Source organism: Protobothrops mucrosquamatus, unplaced genomic scaffold, assembly GCF_001527695.2.
Source record: "Protobothrops mucrosquamatus isolate PMUCROS unplaced genomic scaffold, P.Mucros_1.0 scaffold_252, whole genome shotgun sequence".
Classification (NCBI taxonomy): domain Eukaryota; kingdom Metazoa; phylum Chordata; class Lepidosauria; order Squamata; family Viperidae; genus Protobothrops; species Protobothrops mucrosquamatus.
In genome coordinates this window covers 449,130-475,718 of record NW_015386328.1, presented here as the reverse complement: position 1 = coordinate 475,718, position 26,589 = coordinate 449,130, and the positions used below count along the sequence as shown (strand labels likewise).

Genomic DNA, 26,589 nt, shown 5'->3' with positions numbered 1-26,589 from the left:
TGTTGAAATGTGTGCCTCCAAGCCATGACAGATTGCTTGGGCTGGAAGTGTTCCTTTAAAACTTTCTTCAGATCGGAGTATGACACCGTTTCCAGCGAGTCCGGGGCGATTAGGCTCTCGGCGATCTCAAAGGCGTCTTGCCCACAAATGCACAACAACGTGGCAGCCTTTAAGCCTTCCTCCCTAATCTGGTTTATGCCGAAGTAAGTTTCGACTCTTGCAACATAAGATTCCCACCGCTCGGGGTGAGAGACGTCGAATTCCGCTAAACGCCCAACTTTCTCCATGATCGAGGATCAGGGTCTTCTGCAGCCGCACGCACCCTCCAGCGATTTCGTACTGGCAGGATAACGCTGACTTCCACGCCGTTTTTTTTTCTTCCGGACTTCTTTGGGTGAGTCTTCAAGCTTCCCTAGCTGTATAGACTAAATCCCACCTTCGTCGCCAGTGTTAAGTCCGGAGAATAATGGCGCTTGAGATGAAGCATTTCTAACAAGTCTTTATTCTCTGCTTCCAATCTACGAACAACCCGAGCAGAGGCACGCAGGCCTCTATTTATACCTTCTGATCCCCGGGCAAATCCAACCAATCACAAGGCAGTCTTTTCCCACCTTGCGCATGCGTGCAAGGCCGGCGCCACTCAGTCTGGTTCCGGGCAGCTTTTGCAAATGCCCGGGACTCTTGCAACGTCCCGAGCCTGCTCTTGCAGGCTCAGGACACAACAATGACCATTCAGAGTTATGATAGGGTTGAAAACAATAACTTTATAACCTGCCTGCATTTGCAAACTTTGCAGCACCCTTCACATGATTGTCATTACAGTCAGTATGCACTGTCCTGTGCCTGATCAGTGATTTCTCCCCCTCCCACTTACAGAGTGAAGAGATTAGAGAGGAAGGGATTACAAGAGAGCAAGAGTCACACAATGGCAAAAACATATTGAAAGAAATGTGAGGACATCAACTCCAAGTGTTCTACACAAATAGCCCAGTGTATTCACCATTGTGTGATTGACTACTCCAATCTCTTCTCCAATCTCTCCATTCTGTGAGGAGGTGGTAGGGAGGAAAAAAAAAACAGGCCAGCCACAGGAGAGATTACCTATAAAAATTGGTTGGCTTTTTTTTTTTTTAGCCTCGCACATGTTTAAGTAATCTCTCTATTCTGCATGAGGGTGGGAAGAAAAAAAAACAATCAATCTCTGTAGGAAACCTCTCTTATGACTGACCTCTCCTATGACTGACCCACTTCCTTCTCCTCTTACAGAATAGAGAGATTGGAGATGAAAGGATTACAAGTGAGTAAGCAGGCACAAAATGGGGAATAAACTTGGCTGTTTGCATAGTAGGTTTGGGACTGCTGGTGCCATCACATTACTTTTTATGTGTATTCCCCACTGTGTGCCTGTTTACTTTCTTGTAATCCGTTCCTCTCCAATAAATGTAAATACAAACATTAATTTCCTTCTTTCTTGCTAATTATCCCAGCACAGAGTGAGCATTCCAAAGGGCAATAGGGGCAGTAGGAGGAGGGAAGACCAAGCATTGTTAAAAGGCCAACAAAGGCGTGAAACTGATTAGTCTTGCCAGTTACAGGCAACCATTGTGAGCTTGCGATCCCAGCACCAATGTGAGCATTCCAAAGAACAGGAAAGTGGGGGAAAGGAAAGCACAGTCACGGACATTTGATTTCCATTTAGCCGTCACTTTAATGACAGAGCTGCTGGTCCCAGCAAGGAAGTACAGCTCCTCTTTAGACTTCCTGCCTAAATGTGTGAAGTCTGCAAAGAAGAAATGATAGAATGATTATTATAATCTAATTTCTTATTCCTTACATAAAGCATGCTGCTGGGCTTATAAATATTTATGGTAAATCATGTAAATTCAAGAGATGCAAACTTTAATACTGACATTCTAAATTAAGCAATCTCTCTGGCAGGAATGCAAGAGAGATCAATCTTAAATTGTGTCATATATTTCTTCCAAATATGAAGCCTAATATGAATTATTTAAAAAACAAAACATAAATAAATATGAAGGCATTTGTCAAATCATCTGCCTTACCTTGCCTCTTTTATTGGTTGTAATTCAGATTAAAACTACAATGCATGTTTTAGGTTAGTAGAAAATAAGGTTTGCAAATGAAAAGAGGTGGGTATTTTTTTTTTTTTGCAGAATTCTACACCATGTAATGTGTTGTCTTCATCTTTTCAGTATAAAAGACCAGTAAATATCCAAGACTCTTGGAGGTTGATTGATAGAGGAGTTGGTCATACTACAAGAATCTCAGAGAGCATTATTACTGTTGAAGATCTGGAAACCATTGATGCTGGAAACTATGTATGCATTGCTCAGAATCTTCGAGGACAAACCACAGTAGCTACTCAGGTTGAACTAATCTGAGGTCTCCAGGCAGATGGAACAAGAAATAGACTGACTAGTTCCTGACTAGCTTTAAAACTGGAACTGGAAATACATTGGACCAAAATCATAATATATTGAATTTTATATGAATTAAAACTGAGCATAAAAGAGACTGGCAACCAGCATAGTACAAGCATTTCAAAACTTTGCTGCAGGAAGGAAATGTATGGTTCAGAATTTGCTTCTATTGTTAATTCCCTAGGTTGCCCTAGAGATGCCATCATTGGGCATCAGCCTTTGCATATCTCTTGCCGTTATTTTCACTATAGAAATGCTGGTCAACTTTACAGAGCGTGATGTAAAGGTTTACATAATATCACTACAAAGCACTAAACCTAAGAGAATAATTTCATATTTGTGTGTATTTGTGTCTGCGTATGAATGATACCTATTCAAACCTTTTTCTCCAACAGTAATTTGGAGAGTTATTAATTTTTACATGATAATGTAGTATGAGTATGCAATATTTTAGTTCTGTTCCTTATGCTTGCTTGCAGAAAAAGCAAGCAAGTAACACACTTGTAAGGTTTATTGATCAAGAACATGTTTCTTAATAGTTTATTTCCTTATCAAAATATCTGTTATGTATCCATTGTTACCCGTTCCCAAGCAGAATTTGTTCTTACCTAAAATTGCTTTTATATTTTATTTGAAGCCATAGCATATATGAATTTTAACATATCTTGCTGGATGGACTGGAAGCTGTAGGTAGCAGCATTTCAACTGATGGTGTCTTTAAAAAAACAATTGCATATTAAATAAACTCTTTTTCAAGTTTCAGAGTAGTTGGCGTTTACAGTGTCAAGGTTCCGCTAAACAAGACCAAACAAATCAGAACTCCAAGGCTTGAAACTTCCTCAAAGAACATGTTTATTGGTTACATAGTGTCAGCAAGGTCAGACGTGAAACCAAGTCTGAAATTCCCTCCAAAACTAAACAATATTACAAAGTTCAACTTCCCACCCCAATACCATGCAATCAGCTACGTTCCCCAGTAGAATAGCTTGGCAGGCTTTCTAACCAAAAGCTCACGTCCCCACCTAACCGACCTTGGTTCCCACAAGACAGAAAAATGTTTAGACTAGTAAAAATCCCCTGCATCCCCTCTCATTCTTGTGCAACCTAGAATGAGCAAAATGGCTGCAGCCAGGTTTGTTGTAGAATTGACAGATTATGATGTAATCAGACATTCTTGCTGAAATTATGGTGATTGTTGTGATACAGCATTTAACTCTTCAGTTCCTTCCTTGAAGATAGTGTGCTGTTTTTAGATCTTTTTCTGAATTCTATAAAAATTTCAACTGTGTTGGATTTAATCAGACACAGAGATGCAGATGTGCTTATGATCAAATAATTTTGCTCTAATCTTTTTGTAGAAGATAAATGATGCCGCTTTATAAGTCTGTAAGAATCAAGCCTTATTTTTTTCTGTAAAATATGTAATAGACTGCAATGTAAGAGAATTTGTTTAAATCCTTTATCACAGTTCAACAATCTAATGGAACAGACACTGTCAAAGCTCTAACCACAAATTGCATTATTTACTTTCTGCTCAGAGTTGTTTTGCCAACTCTGGATTGATGCATCCTTCTCCCAAACGATGTCAATGATATGCCCCCTTTTACAATTCTTGTCAATATTTCTGATATTTGGGGCCATTAAGGCCCAGTTGGTTTGGGGGAGCTCTATAGCTCCTTGTTGTGAGGAGCAGATCAGTTCCAGGTAGCTCTCACTTTGCAACCATTTGCAGTTACGACGGTAATTGAAAAGTAACTTTATAGCAATCCTTGCATTCATGACCTTAACAGGTCTGAAAGCAAAAGAAAACTGAAGTAAGATTATAAGTACAGTTGTGGTTTCACTTAGTCACCACTTTGCTTAACAACTACATTACTGGTCCCAGTTGTGGTTGCTAGACAAGGTTTGTCTGTCTTTGCTTTTGTAAAAAAAAAAACATAGCTTCTTCAAACTGTGCTCAAATGCTGGTGATTTCTTGGGCACATCTATGTCATTATCTTGGCAACAGTTCAGAAGTTAGCTTCCTGATTTCCTAATCTAGTGTACAAGCATGATAAATTTTTTGGGTGGTTTCCCTTTCAAGTACTAGCCAGGGATGTGCACCCATGCTGATAAATGGAACAGCATAATGAACCCTGCAAAGTACAGAGCAGTTTTAATGGTGGAATAGACCTGTTTCATTTATGTCCCAAACCAGTTCTTTTCTTCACCATGGACCCCCTTTAAAATACCTTTTGTGGCCACGGACCACCAAGACTTAACTCAAGATTTAAATCATAACATTTCTTCAGCCTTTGTGGACCCCCTGTGACGACGTTGCGGCTCCCAGGGGTCTGCTGACCACAGGTTGAAAACCACTGTTCTAAACCATCTCTCCCAAATGCTTTCAACAAGCCTATTTGAAATAGCATAATAGGATATCAAGGCTTTAGGACTACATTGCAGGAAGGACAATTGCTTAGCTGAAAATGTGTTAAGTATCTTCCAAACATATCAGATGCCTGTCTTACGAAACCCGATTTTACATTCATCTTGTTCAACCTGATTTTCTTTTATGAACAAAAATATAGTTTGATAATACTTCTCACAAGAAATGTTGAAAAAATGCAAATGAATATATTTATGTAACCATTTGTTCTTTCTTGCACTCTCTTTTTTGATTAACATTCCACAATAACCACCCAGTGAAATAGGTCGGGCTGAGTGGGAATCACTGATTCAGTCTCCCAGGGAGCTTTTGTGGCTGAGACTAAACTAGCATGTGGGTTCTTCACTTCTAATCCAACACCACTGCAAATCACAACACGGCTGCTTGTTACTGAAATTCAACAAAGGAAAGGGAAAGAGGTCCCCAATGTCATTTTATCTTTTATTATCTAAGGAAAATATGAAAAACAATTTAACAATTTTTCTATAGCAAGACAATTTTACCATCTTCAGCTAAGCAATAATCCTTCCTGCAAAGTGTTAAGTAGAATATTCCAACACCAATGGACAGAACATTGTAGAAGTTCATAAGAATCTTTTAGCATGAAATCCAGCACACATGCTATTATGGGTGATTTATGTTCTTCACCAGGGCTGCTTAGAAGAACCATTCAACTCCCCCCCCTACATCTTCTACAATCTACTGCAGTGGCATTTCTTCATATTAATGGGCAATGCACACAATAAAAGTAAAAGCATTCCATTCTGCCCTGTGTTCATGAAAGAACAGTGGCATGTTGATTATATGCATAATTAAAATGTAATTAACATTTAACTTTAGGTCGTTCACAAAAAGTGTGTATACTTTATGACAAAAAGAAGGAAATCTGTTGTTTCTATAGACAAGATGAAAGCATGCAAACAACTATATTGGCTGCCCCATATCCTAATCAAAGTGATCAGCTTGCATCCTGAGTTAAAGGACTACTTGTAATCTATTTCCATAAGTATATATATAGGGAATAGAAGCACCAAGCTGAAGACACCAGCCTGAAGATGACGAATGTGACTTCGTCGAAATGTTGCCAGGACACTTCCAATTTTACGTGGGAGAGAACCCGAATGACCAAAGACCTACATACAAACACTTCCTACAAATTTTATTAAATGTACATTTTAAAAACAAAAATGGACATGCTTCAACTTCCCTGGCTTCAACAGTGCTATTAGTATTACCTTATGTTACAGAAAGAAAAACAGAAACTTAAAATATATTCTTTAACAGGACAAAGTATAACAAACTGCATATAACATCTGTAAAATTTTTGCTAAACCATCTTTCAATCGTCATTCTGAGCGGCGTTTCAGCACAGCCATTTTGTTTGACAGCTGGCTCCGCCTCCTCTATTTCCATTCTCCTTTCTTCCATAGAAACAGCAAAGGAGAAAAAATCAGAGTGAGGGTGAAGGTGAAACTTGAAGAAGAAAAATGACAACGGAAAATAAAAGAGAATTTGGCACAATACAGGCGTACTAAAAGGGTTAATCTTCAAGTGGCAAGCAAATTCTTCCAAATCTTGTCTTCAGAGGAATCTGAACTTTTCAGCAGTGGTGTCGGCAGTCATTTTCATACCCTATTTTTTCTTTTGTTTTTAATCAGCAATTTAAAACACTTCCCCACTTCACACTCATATGCACTTCTACATATAAGCAACAAAAGGCAAAGATTTTATATCTACAAGTTATTATCCTCTAATCTGATATGGGATATTCATCTACAGAAAAACAATAGATGGAGATGCATGACCCAATAGATATCCCCAAGCTATTTCACAATGCTGCCACCTCATCTTCAACTTGAGTTTATCTTAGATACCATTTATTACTTATGAATACATGATCTTCTCCACCATGCCTGGCTCTCACTGGTCCTTGAAGATCCAGTTCTCAGAGACAAGATTAGATACATGAGATCAATGCTAGAATCCAAATATGGGATGAGGGATGGTTGCAAGATGCCCTCTACTATCATATATTTTGTATGGCTATATTTCCTCTGTATACATAGCAAGGGATCAGATGAACCTGCAGAGAAGTTGCAGTTCTACTCCTTCTGAAACTTATCTAATTCTTGAATGTCTTCATCAGTTTATGCATTGCTCTGGTAGTTAACTTACAACTTAATTAAAATGCAAACTGAAATACAGCACACAAAAAAACTCCACTAAGTGAAAATATATGATAAAACTTGATGTTCTCCTCCCTAGTCTTGAGAATCTTGGAAGATATATCAACATATATCTTGGTGTGGAAGATAGTTTTTCATTACACCAGAGAAATCAATTGCATAATGTCTGCTAAATTAAAGCATTTTTTTCAAGAGCTTTCTGAAATCTGAAAATTACTGTTTTGATGTCTGCAAATCTAAGCTCAGTCTAAACAGAAACCACTTCTGTTTAAATGAGTCACAACTTGGAAGGAAAGCTTCTCATGTACACAACATACTTTATGTTAGCATTTATATTACTTTGGCTTCAGAGATTTGCTTACACTTAAAAAGGCAGGAGTTTTAAAGCAGTAAAAAATTTATTTTAATTTTCAACACTCAATACATGTGATCAATACATGTGACCTTACCAAAGAAATAAGATTGCTTCAAGACATTTCTAACCAAATTTCAGGCTACAGCAAATGGTTATGCAAATCAATCTCTGGACAACAGTTTATTTAGAAGTGCTGGCATCTCTAGCTACAACAGCATGTACTGTTCCTTAAATGGCTTTGGGCAAGTAAAATATTCCATATACAATGCAAAATTAAAATATTTTATCCTTGAATTTTCCATATTACCAAGTAGAATATGTTTCCATAATTACAGAATAACTAAAATCTTTCCCCCTTTAAACCAGCATTTTGCTTTCTAAACAAATATCTAATTTGACATTTTGTTCTCCATGTTTATAGAAGATTATTCAAGGTCCCCTTCTTTAGTTTTATGAAAGGGACAAAGAATATCTCTAAAAGATCATTGCCAAGGTTAGACTAAAAGTTAATCACTAAATACCAAAGAACTATCAGTTCATTGTTGGGTTGTATTAATGATAACAAATCAAAACATAGGACTTAAAACTCCCACCTATACCAGAAAGCAAAGAATTTATAACTGTATTAGAGCTCATTTCAACAAATAAGAGATTTTAAAACTCACAAAAATAAAAACAAGTCATTTACAAGAGCAGACATGCACTATGCTGATTTTAAATTTGCAATGCAGAATTAAATGCTACCCAAGAGATAAGTATCTTTCTATTACAAAACAATCAGATTTTATTTAATTCAAGGTGGTCAAAGAAAACCTATCAAATGAAACGCAGGGTAATGAATTCTGCAGCCAATGGTGAAATGTTAATAAATCTGTTACTGATGAATGTAGTGAACAGATTGCTCCTTATAGCATTTACCGATTATACACATTGATAAATTATCAGTTCAGGATATTACAAAGCAACATAGTACATTTCTACAGCCTCTTGCTCGTTTTAAAATAAGCACATCTGCATTTTTTTCTCCTGAGCTCTGAAGCACTTCTATTTTGAGTCAGATAAGGCCCTGTAGCTACTGATACTGTATGTTTGAATTTTCTACTATGCTGATGTGTGTTCTTTGTAAAGGCTAAATAATATAGCTAGAGAAAAACAATTTAATTCTGACATGTATGTGGAGAAGATGAAAAATAATATTTTGGACAATGTAATTATCCCTGGAAAGGAAATGATCAGACTCATTACGTTCCACAATGAAACAAGTAGACAACCAAACAGAAACAGTATCTCCTTTCAATCATTTACTAAACTGAAGTACAGAGATAACGGAGAACATATAGTACATGTGGCAGTTTTTCTTTAGTCCCAAGAAAGGGGAAAAAACTTTGAGAAAACATGCATAATGAGAATATTTTATTCATGAAGAACATGACCCTATTTTCTTCTGTTTGTCCTCCATCATATACATGGCAAAGGCGGTATGCTGCATCTAAGTCATTTATGCACACCCAGAGTCTCAAGAACATATCTATAATGAGGAAAGTATTAAAGGTTGCAATCATTTATTTATAAGCCCCTGAGCAATTTTTCCCTAGAGTTAGGTGAAAAAGGCAAAAGTGAACAAGATATTTCTTGTTCTTTAAGTGCTTTGTGCAACAACATTTGGGGAAGTTATTTCTGAAGTCCTTTTTCTTTAACAAGGAGGAGCATAGTTGGATTTCCTGTTCCTGAACCTTGAACATGTTATAGATATTTCTCAATGCAGTTCATTCCAGTTGTATTTCAGACACAGTGAAGCACATCTGCATTTTTATAGCTTTTTGCTCCCTTAATCCATGTTTTCAGTTCTGCAGTGTGTGAAGGAAATGCTTGAAGGGAGAGTGTCTCTTCACAGTGGTGTCATCTGGGTGACACAGTGGGACTAGAGAAAGAGCTGGAATTTCTTGGTGACTGAAAGGCCATTGGTGGAGTACCAGGGGACAGTTTTCTTGGACTGCAAAGGTCCCCGTTGTGTAGCTTCCACAAAAGTTCTTCATTTTCCATCGATAGGCGTTTATTTACCTTGGATTCTTTCTCCAAAGATTCTTGCAAAACTGCTTGTTCAGTGGAAAGTTGCCTGTTTGGTTTAAAGGGGAAAGTACAAATGAGATCTTCTCACCTTCAAATTCAAATAGATTTGCCCCATTCTTCTTTTAGAACATTCACAAGCTACAAAGGGTTCCACCCTTCCCTGAGTGGGTAGTGGTGGTTCTTTCAAAACCTATGAACTCTCCATTGAATTAGCAGTAGATTATCCCCCTTTCAAAATTACAAACTTGGACAAATGAAGGCTCAGTTCAGCACAATGAAATCCTTAACTTATTTCTCATTCTCTTCAATCTTATTGGCGCCCATCTATTAGAGGAAACTTATAATACTATTAGAGGAATAATATAGTAACTGTAATAGGATTTTCTACTCAGATGCTTATAGAACAACTAATTTTTCACAGGAAAAAAGGCTGGGAAACTTTATCATGCTCCACTCTCATTCCTCTTAGCTTAAAGTGATACTATCATTTTCACCCTTAAGATGGAAAGGGAGGTAAAACTGAGCAATTTTCTATACCCCCAAATGACAGAGCATAAAATCTGGAGCCCCTGGTAATAAAGAAATGTACACACAAAATGTTTTTCTCCCAGATGCAAGAATGATAGCAAGTAAACAAAGATATTGTTTTGATTGTCCCCAGAGAACATTATTTCAGTGTACTGGCCTTCAAAAGATGCTTCTACTTTTAGCAATAGGCACAATCTATTGAATAATTATGGCTGTGAAAGTTGGACCATAAGAAAGGCTGAGCGACAAAGAATTGAGGCCTTTGAACTATGGTGCTGGAGAAGACTCCTGCGAGTCCCTTGGATTGCAAGGCGTTCAAACCGGTCAGTCCTAGAAGAGATCAACCCCGACTGCTCTTTAGAAGGCCAGATCCTGAAGTTGAAACTCAAATACTTTGGCCACCTAATGAGAAGGAAGGACTCACTGGAGAAGAGCCTAATGCTGGGAAAGATTGAGGGCAATAGAAGAAGGGGACGACAGAGAATGAGGTGGCTGGATGGAGTCACTGAAGCAGTAGACGTGAACTTAAATGGACTCCAGAAGATGGTAGAGGACAGGAAGACCTGGAGGAACATTGTCCATGGGGTCGCGATGGGTCGGACACGACTTCGCAATTAACAACAACAATTGAATAATTCTGCCGGATTGAAGCAAATGCATTTTTATGCAGTTGGTGCTACTCTTGTTTATTTCTAATTCAGTCCCACTTTATTAAACAGCTTGTATCATGGCTTTATCTGCATATATCTATGATATTAGGATCAAATGCACACTTCCCCAAAGTGAGTTTTAGTGTGGCTGCCAGAGCATGACTGAATTATAATTTTTAAATGGGCCAGAGGAGAAATATTATTAAGTATAACAGGAATCATTATATTTCTCTATTTAGTTAATTTAAATCACATTCAAGTTTATTTACTGCAACTATATTTATTCATCCTGGTCTTATTCATTTTTTAATTACTATTCTTGACATGTCACTCAAAGTCCAAGGCAATTCTGGAGAAAGTTTGCATGCACCCTGTTCTAAATTTCCCCATAAAGCATAGGAATCTAGAGATTGGCCAGCTAGAGTTGAGCTTTTAAAATACCTGGAAAGTTCCATATGTTTGTCCATCCGAGCTTTTAATCCTTCATTCTCCTGTTGAATTTTTCTCATTTTCTCTACCAGGGCAGTGTTGCTCTCCACCTTAGATAAAAATTCGAATTGGACATTTTTTTTGTTTCACCAACACAAGGGAATATTGCTCTAATGCATCAATGTTGCTAATCCTCTGAAACATTTTTGCTAATTCCAATTAAAAGGTTATCCTGAATGTTTATTTATAAAGAGTAACCTAATAATGGGAATAACTCTGTTGGTCTGTTGCCCCTGACAAAGTGCACTACATATAGTTTTTAAACTGCTACAAAACAAATATTTTCAATAAAATCCAAAAGACTGACAGTTTTTTAAATGGATCAACAATGTCTATTAGAACAATGCAGGACACTTATAGCATGATTCTTTAAGTACAAGACATGAATGCAAAATAAAAATATGACTCCAATAAATTGAGAAATATTTTTGGCCTCAAGACAGGGTATTTTGAGCTCAAACGTCAGCTATCAATGAAGATAATTCTTCTTTCTGATTAATAAACAAGAATTCTTAGGCCAAGTAATTATCATTTTGTTCAAGAAAGCAAGAAATAATTTATATTACATATTTTAAACATTCAGACAACTGTGCTTTATCTTTGTAATATTTAACCAGCAATGCTTATATTCCAAAAAAGGGTAAAGTGGATAGAAAATCACAGTTGGCCTCCAGGCATATTGTAGATTCATGGCTAATAATGAAATCTGAACCAGCAACTTCAATTTTAGCTAGTGCAGTGGACAGGCTTTACATGGGATCACAAGCTTGTGCTAAAAGCTTATCCTCTCTCAAGATTAATTTTCCTTCCTGAAATTAGTTACAGGCTAATTTATATGTATTTGTCCCATATTAGAGAATATTTTTGGTGCCTGTTCCCAATTTCATACTTCAGTGATTTAAATCTTTTTGCGCTGTCAGCACAAAATGAGATTTTGGAGGCCAGCACTTCAATGCAAAACTTACCAGTTTTTCCATCTTCAATAGTTTGTTATCTTGCTGATGTAATTTCTCATTCTTGATTTCCAATACTGCTTTCAAACTTTCCAATTCTTGTTCCAGATACATAATCTGAGGATTTTTCTGAAAATTTATGTACAGAGATGTTTAGGAAGGCCCCTCAAAACTGCCACGTGTTTTACATTAGGTATATGATATATTGACTGGCTATGGATTTTCTTCGCTATACTTGGGGGCAGGGGATAGGGGAAAAATATAGACACTTGCAAACCACCATAGAACTCTTCATAAGCACCTACCTGGAATGGAGAAATTTATGAAAATTGTATTTGTATTGGCTGCAAATATCCTCGCATTGCCCAATTCCAAACAAACATTACTTTTGTAACTCCACAGGGATTAAGCTATGCTGAGTGATATCTTTTATTAGGACCAACTCAAATGACACAACATGTTGTGTGGATTTTCGAGTTACCCAGATATTTTACCAGATAAGAACTCAAAAGTTTACACATTCTTTTGCACCAGTATTTTAAAAGTTATGTTTTGGATTTTCTCCTATCTTCCTCCAATCAAGATGGCTAAGATAGTGTTTTACCTATATGCAGATCATATTCAGAGGCTGAGGTATGCAGCATTGCATAAGGCAAAGATCTAAATGGAATTCATAACCATAAACGTGCTTCAAATGGAACGTCCTGGTTTTAGGGATTTTGCTGTCAACAGGAGAATTAAGCAGGAGTGATTGAGCAGTGTGCCCATATAACCACTGTGCATTATTCTATCAAATGATGGAATGCTTTAAACTGTGTTTTCATTTTAGGCGGCAGAAGAGGGAGGATACAAAATCCTGCCTGAGACTCATTAAAGCAGCCACATCTGTTTCTAGGTTCATGACGCTGCAATAGAAACATTGCCCTATGATTCTGCGTGCAAAATAAATACTTTGAATTCAGCTATGCATGTTTAAGTACACTTAATATTCATCCATTTGAAGTGACTCACTGATATATAAATGGTATAAATGTTGTTCTTTCCTGAAAATGCTTTGCTTTGGCATTTGTGTTACTTGTCCTATTTATTGAAAAAAATAGAACATTCCCCAATATTTAGGACAAAAAACATTTTTGTTGGATCAGACACCTCCCACCAGCTTTTGCAGAGAATGTTGGGAGACAAAACCTGAAGTAGACAGAATTAGGATTTCAGTGATATGGTGGTAGTGCTTCAATGGTCTTAAGGCAGGGGTGAGCAACCATGGCCCCTTTACGACCTGTAGAATTCTGGGAGTTGGAAGTTCACAGATTACATAGGGGCCATAGTTGCTCACACCTGTTTTAAGGAATGAAACTGTACCTTAAGCTTCTGCAAGCTTTGCATAGTTCCTAATTTCCCCCACTCCACCCAGCACAAAGTATAATAAGTTTATAGTTTGCACTCTATGAAAGTATTAAATCAATTGCAGCTTCTGGCCCATGTTTTTGCACCCAGTCACAGGGTTTGAAAAGAGTCTGACACCAGTGAAAGATTTCTACATTTATAATTTACAATATATACAATCCAATACCTTACTTACAGAGTTTGCTTTTTCTTTGGCTATTTGTTTTTGTTCTTCCAACTTGAGCTTTTCATTTAAGCAATCATTTTCACTTTGTAATTCAGCTATTGTTTTCTGAAACATTAAATACAGTCCAATATAACAACTGAGCCTCTAACATAAAGCCAGGAATCATTTTAAAAAATACTATCAGAATAAAGTAAATTGGTAGAAGTTAGAAATAAATATGTGCTAAGATTCTTAATACTAAAAGCTGGGCCCAGAGTGATAAAATCTGTTAATCCCATCAGTATAAGCAATAAATATGTTTAATAAAAACTAAATTGCTGTGCTATATTAATAATGATCAAGTATAAATATGGATTTTTTAAATGAGAAAAGTAAAGGTAAATTTTTCAAATAGTGGAGGAGCATAATCTTGAAATAGTTCACAGAACTGTCTATGTATTAACAAACTTTAAAAAAATTCAGACCTCCAATTCTTCTTGTTTCTCATGGAAAGTTTCTTCAAGTGACTTTCTTTCTAATTCATGGACAGCCTGGAGTCCTGAAAAAAATTAGAAGTTTATTATTATGAGGAAGATTCCCTAACATGCCTTTATTACAAGTCACAGTAGCAAAAGATCAGGTTACATTTCAGTTAGAAGTAGAAAAATCTTGTATCCGTAGAAAAAAAATAATCAGGCTTTTGAATGATTTTAGATCTCTTTTCTAACTATAACATATTTAATTACAATCATGGGAAAGAAATGAGACAATTTACCCGAAAAAGAAGATTCATATTCCTTCTTCAACTCTTCTATCTTTTCTGCATGACTGGTTTCAAGTTCTAGCTTAAAATTTTCATGTGTTGTATTCAAGTTGTCAACCTAAAACGTTAACCATATTTATAAAATGTTTAAAAAACAATATATATAAAAAAATTCACAATTCTTATTTTGGGACAAGTAATAATTTGATTTTTTTGAACCCTATATAAATGCAGCTTAAAAGCAAATTACAAAGGCAAGTCAACCAACCAACCAAAACTAAGCCATTGCTATGGCATTACCAGGGCTCTGCAGGAGATCAGTTCCCAGCCTCTTCAGATGCTTCAGAACATTCTCTTAAAGTGCACCTAATTAGGGAGGGAGCATCTTATCAATTCAGAGAGTCAGTTTTGTGCAGTGTTAAGACACTAGGCTAGAAACCTAGTGCCTTCTAATCACACCTTAGGCACAAATCCAACTAGATGAGTGTGGTTCAGTCAGTCTTTCTCAGCCCTAGGAAGCAAGCAATGGCAAGCCACTTCCAAAAACCGTGTCAAGAAAACTGCAAGAACTTCTCCAGGCAGTTTCCAGGAATCAACACTGACTCAAAAGTATGCATGCACGAACACACACAAAGCAAACTAACTCTATAAGTGTTCCATGAGCCCACAAAGCCATAGGGCTTTGGCCTAACACGGGTTAATCATGGTTTGCAACATGAGGCCATCCTAGAAGGCTGCTACATTTCAATAAAGTTCTTTATTGCAAAATGAACAATAAAGTTGACTTTGTGAATATTTACATATTTACATAGACATTTTTAAACTCCTTCACTGTCAGGGTTCCAGATGAATGCATTAATGTAGAAGCAAACCTTAATTAAATATTGCAACAATTAAGCAATTATGCTAAGAAAATGCTCCATCCAACTCCACTAACCTGCTCCTGAAGTTGTGCTTTGTATTTTTCAGCTTCTTCTATGCAGATACTCTGAAGTTTTTCACACTCAGCTGTGTAGAACTGTTTCAGCCGCTCTTCCAATTCCAATACATCACTTTGGTGCTGTTGGTTCAGCTTCTGCACAAACCCTTCATAAGCTGCTTGCAATTCAGTTCGGTCTTTCTCCAATTTCTCACAGGCAGTGGTAGTAGTGACTTGATACAATAAATAACAATAATTTCTTCTTACAAACATATCTTTGCCTTCTTTTTTTTTCAAAGAAAATACTCAACACAATAATTTTGAACACAATTGCCAGGGAAGAGAGAAACAGTATACCTTTAATTTACTAAGGGCTAATTATTTCCAGGTTTAATCCTAAACATACCTCGTTTAAAAGAGGATTGAATAGCAGCTAATAGAAATATCTTGCCAGAAAAGTTGAAAAGCTACTGATAATCTTGGCTATATTACCAGTCATTTACATGATTTACAGTCATGTACATCATCCCTCATTCTTTCCAAATACATAGCATCTGTATCCAAAACAATACAGCTGATTCAAGACACGTCTCAAATAAAGGTTTAACAAGGCAATAAGATTTTTTTCCAGTAAAATCTTTCTCAGTGCTATCAAGTTGCTTAAAATAGGATTTGAGAATTCTCCCTAGAAAGGACACTGTCTACCTAAATGATGTTCTTGCCTTGTGGGATGTATTCAGTTTCTCAGAAGTTTCCAGTACTACTGATCTGACCTTGCTACTAATTCAAGCAGTGATCCCAGAAACCAAAATTGGGCAATCCATCCATGTGGGATATTGCAAGTGTCCAATTCTTTGTCATATTCTTTTACACCTTTGTGAAACTGCTGGGAGAAATTGCTAGGTCATGAAGCATAAGGATTTTTCAGTAGAAGTTCCTTACTTAGCAGAATTCTCCCTCCCCTACCCCAAAATATGCAGCCCTGCTATTCAAAACTATATGGAAGATTGTGTGCACTTCTGATCTATAACTTTGATCTCTGGTAATTATTCTACACTGGCAAAAATTATATTTTAAACTGTTACACAGACAGATAACACAGTCTTTTTGGACAAAATTATTCAAACTTTTAAGTGGTTGATATATTTTTATTCTGCTTTTCCTTTAGTTTAGTTCTTGTGGATTGTTTCATTGCCTAGTTTTTGTGCTTTTCTGGGCAAAAATATGGTGTACATACAAACAAACACACACACATTCACCTTTATTGATAAGAATAAACATTTTAAAAGCTGTTTTGAGAGTTTCCAATTTGGTGGCCATAGAAGTCTAATAAATAAGAATACTTTTTATAAATTTAATCCTGTTCCTTTGTCAAAGGACAATTAAGGAAAAGTCAACTAAATGAATGTGATGTTAAACTAACATATGTTAAACTACTTTTTTTTTTCAGGGGATGGATACAGGTGTTCCTGATAAGTATGAATCAATAAATTTCATCATCTAATCCTTGAAAATGATTATTGACTGGTTAATATATAGAATTACTATATGCTCTTTCCAAATGAACAATGAATTTTCATTAGCACTGATGATGTTATCTAGTTTAGGTAATGAAACGTCTGCAAGAAAACAACCAAGCTCAGAGAGTTCTCAAGACTCATCAATGAAGAATTTCTACAACTTACCATTTAACAAACTATTGCTTGTACTTTGTAGTTCTGCTATAGTTCTATGTCAAGGAAAGTGACAAGTGATGGCACATGTAATTATTTTTTAAAAAGTGATATGACCTCAAATACATCTGTGTCTTGAAGTAAACCAGCGCAAAAAACAGGCACAAGAAAAACTAAGATTCTACTTTATAGGTTACTTATAAATCTTCTCTTGACAACCTAATGTCTTCATGTTTTCCAAGCGGTTTCTGCACATTTTCTTCAAGGCCTACATATTTGGAGGCAGGGATATCTGGTCTTCCCCAAATCTCTAGCTTTTAACTGTGGGATAAAACTTGAACTTTTGTTTTCAGTGTGACCTCAAAAGCTGAAATTATCAGCATGCATCAGCCAGATGTACTAAACAGGAACAATCTCAGATAGAGCACCAAATAGTCTAGTGCTATAAGAAGCAGAAATTGAAAAACACCTGGAAGGCACTAGGCTGCCTGCACCTGATTATTGGATATTATCAAAAACATCTGGAAGGGTCCAACTTCCTGAAGAAGAAAGGAAGTGGACATGAAACAATCTCGTCATTCTGGGATGCTTTCATATCTTTCCAGGATGAAATTTTATGCATATTAAAGAATAAGAAAAACATTTAAAAATTGATTTAAAAAGAATTTTATGCAAAAAGCTAAAATATGCTTATTTATTTCAAAAGGCACTAATCCAGCCCTAAATAAGTCAAAATTGTTTGCAGGCCAGAAAATTACTTGGCTTAATAACCAGTCATCATGGTTCCTATTTATCTGCTCTATTAAGGCCTCTAGCATATGAAGGAGGATTAGGAAAGGGAGGGTTCCTTCTTTCATTTGCCATGGAAACTGAAAAAGAAAACATGACTATCACCTGCAGTTTGGACAGTTTGGACCTGTTTTTTGGCTTCTCTAAACCAGAAAACAAATGGGGAAAAAGAGAGGAAGAAGAACATGTATGGTGCTGGGTGACCTTTTGCTAGAGAAGGAAGGACATCTGGCTTGGCAAAACAATTTCAGGACAGGACAACTATTTGGGGGAAAAAGAAGTCAACAGAACTTTTTGAATTCAGGAAACCATATACTAACTATAACTGATCTTAGTCAAGGACTTGATCATAGCATTTTGGGCCAATTATAAGTGCTGACATTTTCCAGGAGATTCCAAATAGAAAATGCTATAGTACAGGGGTGCCCATCCCCTGGTCCGTGGACCAGTACTGGGCCGCGGCATGCCAGCAACTGGTCCGCACAAACAAGCAGAGTCCCATCCACAGAATGCAGGCACCACACAAAACCACGCACCCTCTGGTCCATGGAAAAACCTCTCTCCATGGAACCGGTCCCTGGTGCCCAAAAAATTGGGGACCTCTGCTATAGTAGTCCTAATTGTAGACAGCTCATAGCTCTCTAGCTGTCAGTCTAGCGAAGTGATCCTGACAAGAAGCACAACTAGGAGTACTACATCTATTGTTATTGTAACGTTACATTAACAAAATCTTGGAAGACTGAAAGTATTTCTCCCTTCCTTTCCTTTTATGCCCTGGAAAACTGAGGAGCATTTCTTCTGAAACATTTCCAACACATTTTCCACCCCTCTTCTGTGAGCTGAGATACTTTTTGCAAGCCAGATGTCCTATCTGTGGCTCTTCCTCCTGCCTCCCAACATCATTCCCAATACCATTATACTAAGTGTAAGTGCATTACTCTTTCACAGGAAAGCCCTACCTGTTAGCCCTGGCCTTCCACATTGACAGCTTAAACCCATTAATATACAGCAACTTAAATCTTCTGCAGGAATATAATTCCCTCTAATCTCTGTTGAATCTTTATTTCCTACTTTATTGTCCTCTAATTTATCTAAATCCATTTGTTTCCTTTCTCTTTGTCTATTATTGATATCAAAAACTAATTGAGCATGTGAATATTTTCTTTGGATTTTTATGGGAAAAGTGTATTTTGCATCCTGGTATCATAAAGCAGTAGGCAACTTCACACAGCATAGGGTTATATATCATAACCCCAAAGCCTGATATACATCTTAACACAAAATCAGATTCTTTCAGTATCACTTTCTACAAATGTTCCTTTAAAAATGACTAAGCTTTTGTTATTGGTTCCAAGATCTCCATGCAGAGATGGATTGACACCAGAGAAGGAACCAAGTAAAGGAAAGTCTGGATGCTTTTTCTATAGTGTTGGTGCCCACCAGACCAGGGGTGATCCTTGGTAGTTTGAACCTTTAGTTAACCTGCTTTGTCAGTGGGGAAAAAAAAGTAGCATGAGCAGTGGCAGGTTCAAGACAGCTTACCAGAACATTATCCAGGGTACAGAATAAGCAGCTGTTCTTCTTCAAATAAAGCCAGAAAGAAGTTCAACTTTGCATGCACAGACCTGATGTCTCACATGTAGAATTGTCCAGCTGCTACAAAAATCCCCACACAATTTAAGCCATTATTACAAAAAGGGATTGTTCGCAAAATTTTTAGAATTCATTAGCACAAAAAAATACTATATATGTTGTGGATTTTTTTAAAAAAACAACAACCCTAAAGTTTCAAAAAAGGAGAAAAAAAATCATTCAAAATTGCTAATAAAAAATCTACAAAAACATTCATGATCACAATGCCATGCTTTGACAAAATTATCCTCCTGAGGCAAAGTAAGCACCATTAAGTCAATACACTGATTAAGTGAACGATAAAAATCTAATGTGTTTTAAGCAACTTCACACTGCAACTTGTTTCCTTTATGAAATTAAATCAAACCTATTCACAGATGTTCATAAAATAAAATATATTTGTTTTATGATGAGGTCCTGGAATTTTTTAATAAAATGATCACAATGTCAAGATAAAATATGTAATTATTTCAGGTGTTCAGACATTCAATTAGCCAGTATTACAGGTAATAAAAACAGTCATTTTTGTATCTACTGCAATAACATCTTGAAGCATACAGTTTTATTTTTATTCTTTTAATTTAGCTGAAAGGTTTTTAAAAAAAATATATGGGCACAATCAGTAATGAGAAATGAAAATTTCAGTCCAAATCTTCCTGTTACATTTTGAAAATGTTGTTCCCATCCTCAAATGCTCCAATTCTATTCATTTTATTCTGTCAACAGGGAAAAAAGCTTGTTCATACTCACTATACTTCACTATACTTCACTATACCTGAGATAGATTGATAATACAGATTGGTAGACTGTTATATCGGTCTGGAAGAGACATCTGCTTTCAGAAAATTACAAGTAATCCTCAACTTACAACAGTTCACTTAGTGACCTGTTTGAAGTTACAATAGCACTGAAAAAAGAGACTTATAACCGTTTTTCACACTTAAAACCATTGCAGCATCCCAATGTCATGTGATCAAAATTCAGACACTTGGCAACTGACTCATATTTATGATGATTGCAGAGTCCCGGGATCATGTGATCCCCTTTTGCGCCCTTCTGACAAGCAAAGTCAATGGGGAAGCCAGATTCACTTAACAACCATCTTACCATGTTAAGTGATTCACTTAACAACTGTTGCAAGAAAGGTCATAAAATGGGGCAAAATTCCCTTAACTATCTCACTTAGCTACAGAAACTTTGGGCTCAATCGTGGTTGCAAATCGAGGGCTATCTGTACATTGACTAAAAGAATATTTTTTCTTTTTCAATACTGACATAACGTCTTTTAATTTCTAAGACAAATGAATGGCCAGAACAAGCTGTATTTGTCAAAGTTTAAGATGAAGATACATCTTCAAATATTTGCATCATGCTACAACTTCAATGAGATCTTACTCTCATAAAGCTCATTTAGCTATTTCTACCACCAGCAAGTTGCAGACACATATGCAATCACACCCAGTTGAAGCCTTTTGCCTCAGTCTTGGTACTCCAATTGTATAAGAACAGAGAAGAAATAGCTATACAATGTAAACAGTTCTACCATGTGGACCAATTTCTCATAACACTAGAATTAGCTATTTAAAATTTCATGGTATTCCACTGTTTCCCAGTTTTCAAAATTGATTTTTATGGTCATATGACTGGGGTCAGAATATTTCACTCTAATAGCCATCCTTCAATTTTAATATACTTTAATGAAATATGTTTTTAAATTGATTATGGGTTCATTTTTGTATGCCACCCAAAATCACATGACTTGAGTTGAGCAGTCATATAAATGCCTGAATGAATACATAAATAAAATGGACTGTCACAATCAATTACTTTCACATCACTGAAATAGGTGCTATGATGTTATCCACAATAAGATCTTTTCAGGTGATCACACGCTATTCAATTTTCATTCACAGGTGATTCACAAGTAAAAAAAAAAAGCCCTTTTCCTTCCATCAGCTTGGATTTTCCATACTTCATGTAAACATAACACCTCATCAAAGGTGACACACAGAGTTACACTTTGCTTAAAAAAAGTTGCCATCCGTGCCTAATGCTTAATCCATTGATCAAAACTGAACAATGTTTGTTGCTCAACATCCTTATAGTATTAATGGACAAGAGTATAAGAGAAGAAAGAATGACCTCGAGGTTCCAACAGAAACACACAATAATCTGTTGGTACAAAGTGAAACAGTAAAAAACCATGTCTAGCTAACAAAGTCAACATTCAATTTTCATGTATATATAATTGTATTACTACCACTTGAAAAATAATCCCCTTAAAAATTTTATGCTTATGCATGATTTACATAAAAATCTTTTTCAGTATATTAAGGCAGAAGAAAGCTTCTTTATCTCATCTATTGTATGCTTTTAGTAAGAATAAGCTTTCAGTGCCAATAATTGATAATGTATGAATCATCTTAGATATGCTAAGGTACAGTAACATTTCTTGAATCTGTCACCCTCAAGATGTCTTGCTATCTCCAAATAGGTTCAGCCATATGTCCACAAATGGTGGAATTGTAGTCCATGTGCAATGAGACATCAAGTTAGAGAAGGTCATATGAACAGTGGTGAAAAATATAACCACTGCTTAAAATTGCCCTGAAGTTACTTGTCATTTGTTTCATAATAAAATATCTGAAATGACAAGGGACTTATAATCACATTTCACAGATTGAATGTCAATCAACTTATAGAGCAAATTGCTTAAGTATTTCACATATGTGATCTCATTGCCCCATTCCATTAATCAAATAGGCCAGTCTTAGTTATGTGTTAAAAAAGTTGGTTGAAATTAAGTGTCAGCAACTTGCCTTAGGCCAGCTAACAAGGACAGAGGTAAGATATAAAGCAAAACCAATTTTATTCTCTTACCCATAATGTTACAATCACCTTATGACTTAACATTAAATATACTAAAGCTGTTTGTTAAGATAAAATGCTCCTCTGGTGCATTTAAGATGGATCTCATCTGCCTTGAAGCAGTTAAGCCATTTAGTTTAAGTCAGTGGTTCTCAACCTTTTTAATGCCGCGATCCCCAACTGGTCATAAGTTGAGGACTAAACCGGTTGTAAGTCAAGGACTAAACCAGTCATAAGTCAACAACTACCCAACCGGTCGTAAGTCGAGGACTTTCCCTGCCCGGGAGCGCCGCGCATGCGTGGTTCCGCCCCCTGCGCCGGCCGAGGCGTAGCTGGCAAGCGGCAGAGACGGAGCAGGCTGACCACCAGCTGGCCCAGCTCAAGGGAGGTAAGGCACCCGCCAGAAAAGGGGGAAAAAATGGCAGACAGCCTTGCTTGGTGACCCCCATGAAATGGTCGATCGACCCCAAATGGGGTCGCGACCCATAGGTTGAGAACCGCTGGTTTAAGTGATGTTTTCTTAGTTTCTTGTTAATTTCACTGTGAACAGGCTAAGAGTGATACACCATTGTGAATAAAATACAGCACATGTTACCATTGTTTCCTCATTGTCAAAATGGACAATAATACCTTTATACCATTTAAACCATGGATGTTCAACTTTGGCAACTTTAAAACTTGTGAAGTTCAATTCCAGAATTCCCCAGCCAGCTATGCTGATGGGGGAATTCTGGAGTTGAAGTCCACAAGTTTTAAAGTTGCCAAAGTTGGACACCCCCTGATTTAAACCAACAAAAAGAAAAACATGCATTTGCACAGCCCATCTCATCATCCACTTTCCCCACAGTGGACATTTGGACCATCAGAGACATGTTTCCAGAGAAATTTTCTGGAAGCCAGATGACCTCAGGGTCATGGAATCAAGAATCTGGAAAAATGAAGACCACAAAGATCCGAACAGAATAAAGCGGGAGTCAGTGGGAGGGGGTCTGAATATGCTAAGTCAATTCTACAACTTGTTCTGGCCCTGCTTTGTTGCTCCATTTATCACTTTAAAAAGGAGGGAGGATAGCATTGATTAATACTTACCCAGATCTCCACGGAGGTTGAGAAGTTCTAGTGATAACTCTTTACGCTGGGAAAGCACTTCTTCTCTCTGTGGAAAAAACACAGCAGAGATACATATAATGTTATTGGGGGAAAAATACTTTTTAGTAGTTATATTTGTGGGCTATGTGCTAAACGACAGGAGCTTGTGGGGGGGGGGGAGATGCCAAGGTATGAATCATCCAGGATAACAGCTTTTTTAACACAGGAAAAACAAAGAAGGTTCTGAGATAAGGAAGCAGATGTGTTTAAATAAGGTTTTCACCTCTTGTTAACTACTTTAAAGTCAGCAAGACCTTAGTTTTCAGGTTAAGTGTGGACACTCTTAGGATTAAATTAACATCTTCTAACTGTATTCAACAAACTTGTAGGACCTCTTATTCATAACTTTGAGGGCCACACAGGAGTGACAAAGTTCAAAGTACTTAATAACAAAGATAACTAGAGCCCAAGTCTTCTATAGATTACAAAGCCAATTACAAAATTTAGAAGCAACTCAGTGTGTGTCACAGTTTCAGTCAAAACATTCTCTTAATCAGGATTGTTCTTTTCTTAATGCTAAAGTTGGTGCACTTTAAACATCTCAAAAGAATCCAGGTCCTTTTCTGCCTATTTCCAACTACTGAACTAGTTACAGGACACAGCTCACCCTGGAGTTCAATTAGACAAGAACCAAGCAGCCCCCTCTCCCCCCGCCCCACCCGTGCCAGAATCTATAAGGTGCAATGAACCCTCTGCCTCCTTCATGCAATCACTGCTTGGAGAGCTCAACATTGCAGAGATATCAAAATCCAGGCTCCCTGCTGCGGGAAGCATTTCACCTTGCTTGCAGCAAACCACTGCTGAAAACTCCTTGACATTATTCCAGAAGAAAATTACAGAACAAATACCAATTACCTTTTTTGCAGCACACGGAACATACAAGCACACTTTGCTGCTAGAGCAGCCCATCGTACAGCTTCGGTCCCCAGCTTGTATTCTGTCCCCAGCATATGCAGGCAGGAGTGTACAGGTGGCAAGCAGTACCACAAAGCAAACTGGTTGGGCCACATTTAACTCACAGCCAAGTCGCACTCCATTGGCCAGTGCCTGAGCTCGACTTCATCATGCTTTGCAGTTTACCGTAGTTCTTCTACTGGTCTCTCTGAATACAGAGAGACACACTCACTGCAGCCTCTGCACTTGGCACAAGCAGCTAGTGATTACTTAAAGCTACAGCTCTTTTGTTTCTGAAAAATGAGAGCCAGACATTACTAAGATCGATTGCCACTTACTCAAATATCAGTTGGTATAATGCCTGGGAGGGCCGGGATCAGGGAAAGAAAGGAGGGGGAGAAAACATCCTCCTGACCATCTCTATGGATAATGGGTTTTATTTTTAGCTTTTCTGAATTAGTTATTCTAGGCTTTTACTCTTAATTTATTAGACAGGCTGGTGGGGAAATGAGATGATGTGAGCTGAAAGAGGGGAAAAAAGAAAGAAACTTTGCCAAAATTTGCTTTATGTTTGTTATGCAGCTCTATTGAGTATACAGCAGTGAATGAAAGATATATAATCCTTTCAGGAGCTTCTCATTGGGATGGTGGGAGTGAAAAGAGCAATGTGAAGAGACGCAGGGATACTTTCATTCATATTTTAACCTCGGTTCCATACCGTAGATACTCTCGGCTCTAGGTTGTGTGGTTTAGTGGTTAAGGCATCAGACTAAAAAACAAGAGACTGTGAGTTCTAGTGCTACCCTAGGCATGAAGCCAGTTGGGGGACCTTAGGCCAGTCATTCACTCTCAGCCCTAGGAAGGAGGCAAGGACAAACCACCTCTGAAAATGTTGCCAGGAAAACTGAAGAGACTTGTCCTGGCAGTCACCAGGAGTGAACAGTGACTCAAAGGCACAGAATAATTTAAAAAGGTGATAGCCTTGAGTTGATCTCATGAGGCATCTAATCAGGAGCCAAATCCAGCCTTGCATTTATTGCTTAGATTAATGTATGAATTTGGTCACCAAGAATCTTTTTCCTTCTCTAATATGGTGACTTGTTATTTCAAAATCAGGATTTATATTGCATCAGTATTTATTCTGCATACTTAATCAGTATACTGCAAAGCATGGGAGCCCCTGCAATCATATTAGGGCTATTAATAGAGTGGGCTCTTATTGGCTCTGAACTGTTTGAATAGGTTGTCCTAGATCACACATAATCCATGAAAAATTATGCTATATAAGGTAATTAGACTTGGAGGTTCCATAAAACCTCCTGTTATTTGGCATATAAGTCAGTCCTCCCTGCTTCTATTCCAGAGAAATATATAGGCAACATTAAAACAAGAATATTAATGACTTATTTACATAGAACAAAAATGCACAAAGGAGGATTGTATGCATATTCTAAATTCTATATATCTTAATTTTATTAATAGTCTAAATTTGTAAGTATTGAGTGTACAAGAAAATAAGGTAGTTCAGTTCAAGACACAGGAACTACTTTGCAAATAGACAAAAGAGAAAGCCCCACCTTGTGAACATATTTGTTATTTTTGAAATATTTATTCAATGCAAATTAGTTTAAACTCACAATAAGAGAAATCCACTATCTGATAACTGATTAGTTTGTCAGGAGCTCCTATCAATTCTAGGTAAAAGCAACAATTCTCATTGTTTAGGAACAGAGTTCCATTTCTTAGGCTAAGAAGAATTTATGTTAAAATAAAGGACCATCTGTTTAGAAGGCCAACAAGTGAGATAATGAAAATAATTGAACCAAATACTAGATATTTGACCAAAAAAACTCCAAGTGACTCAAAGAAACCAACATAGACTCAAACCTATCAGTAGCTATTGGACGGATCATCTGAGCAGCAACCAAATCTAATAACTGGTTTTATTTTGGCATTTGTCCCAGAGTCATGTGATTGCCATTTGTGACCTTCCCAGTTGGCTTCTGACAAGCAAAGTCAGTGGGGGAAGCCAAATTTGCTTAATGACTGCACGATTCACTTAACAGCTACAGTGATTTGCTTTACAACCATGACAAAATGGTGGTAAAATTGGGTGTCACTTGGTTATCAAATGCCTTGCTTAGCAAGGGAACTTCTGGTCCCAGTTGTGATTGTACATCAAGTACTATCTGTATGTATTTCAGTTGAAATCTCATAGCTATTCCTGTGCAAAGCCATGTGCATCAGTTT

At 37.0% G+C, this 26,589-nt stretch overlaps 2 protein-coding genes across 4 annotated transcripts in view; one reads left to right on the top strand and one right to left on the bottom strand.

Annotated features, from left to right (window-relative positions):
• The window catches only part of PDGFRL (platelet derived growth factor receptor like), a 26,676-nt gene extending 23,476 nt beyond the window's left edge, over positions 1-3,200 (top strand). The window contains exon 6 of the mRNA XM_015830922.1: positions 2,214-3,200. Within this exon, the coding sequence (XP_015686408.1) occupies positions 2,214-2,402 (189 nt within the window). The 3' untranslated portion in view covers positions 2,403-3,200. The remainder of the gene's footprint in view (positions 1-2,213) is intronic.
• A 4,240-nt stretch (positions 3,201-7,440) lies between these two features.
• The window catches only part of MTUS1 (microtubule associated scaffold protein 1), a 79,970-nt gene continuing 60,821 nt past the window's right edge, over positions 7,441-26,589 (bottom strand). For 2 of the 3 annotated variants that reach the window (XM_015830906.1, XM_015830900.1), the window contains 8 exons: positions 23,386-23,452; positions 15,353-15,567; positions 14,428-14,533; positions 14,138-14,211; positions 13,683-13,778; positions 12,113-12,229; positions 11,100-11,197; positions 7,441-9,526 (listed from right to left, as the gene is read on the bottom strand). In XM_015830906.1, coding sequence (XP_015686392.1) covers positions 9,310-9,526; positions 11,100-11,197; positions 12,113-12,229; positions 13,683-13,778; positions 14,138-14,211; positions 14,428-14,533; positions 15,353-15,567; positions 23,386-23,452 — 990 coding nt within the window. In that variant the 3' untranslated portion in view covers positions 7,441-9,309. Of the gene's footprint in view, positions 9,527-11,099; positions 11,198-12,112; positions 12,230-13,682; positions 13,779-14,137; positions 14,212-14,427; positions 14,534-15,352; positions 15,568-23,385; positions 23,453-24,300; positions 24,498-26,589 lie in introns of those variants that run through there. The other variant, XM_029287143.1, reaches the window with a different exon arrangement.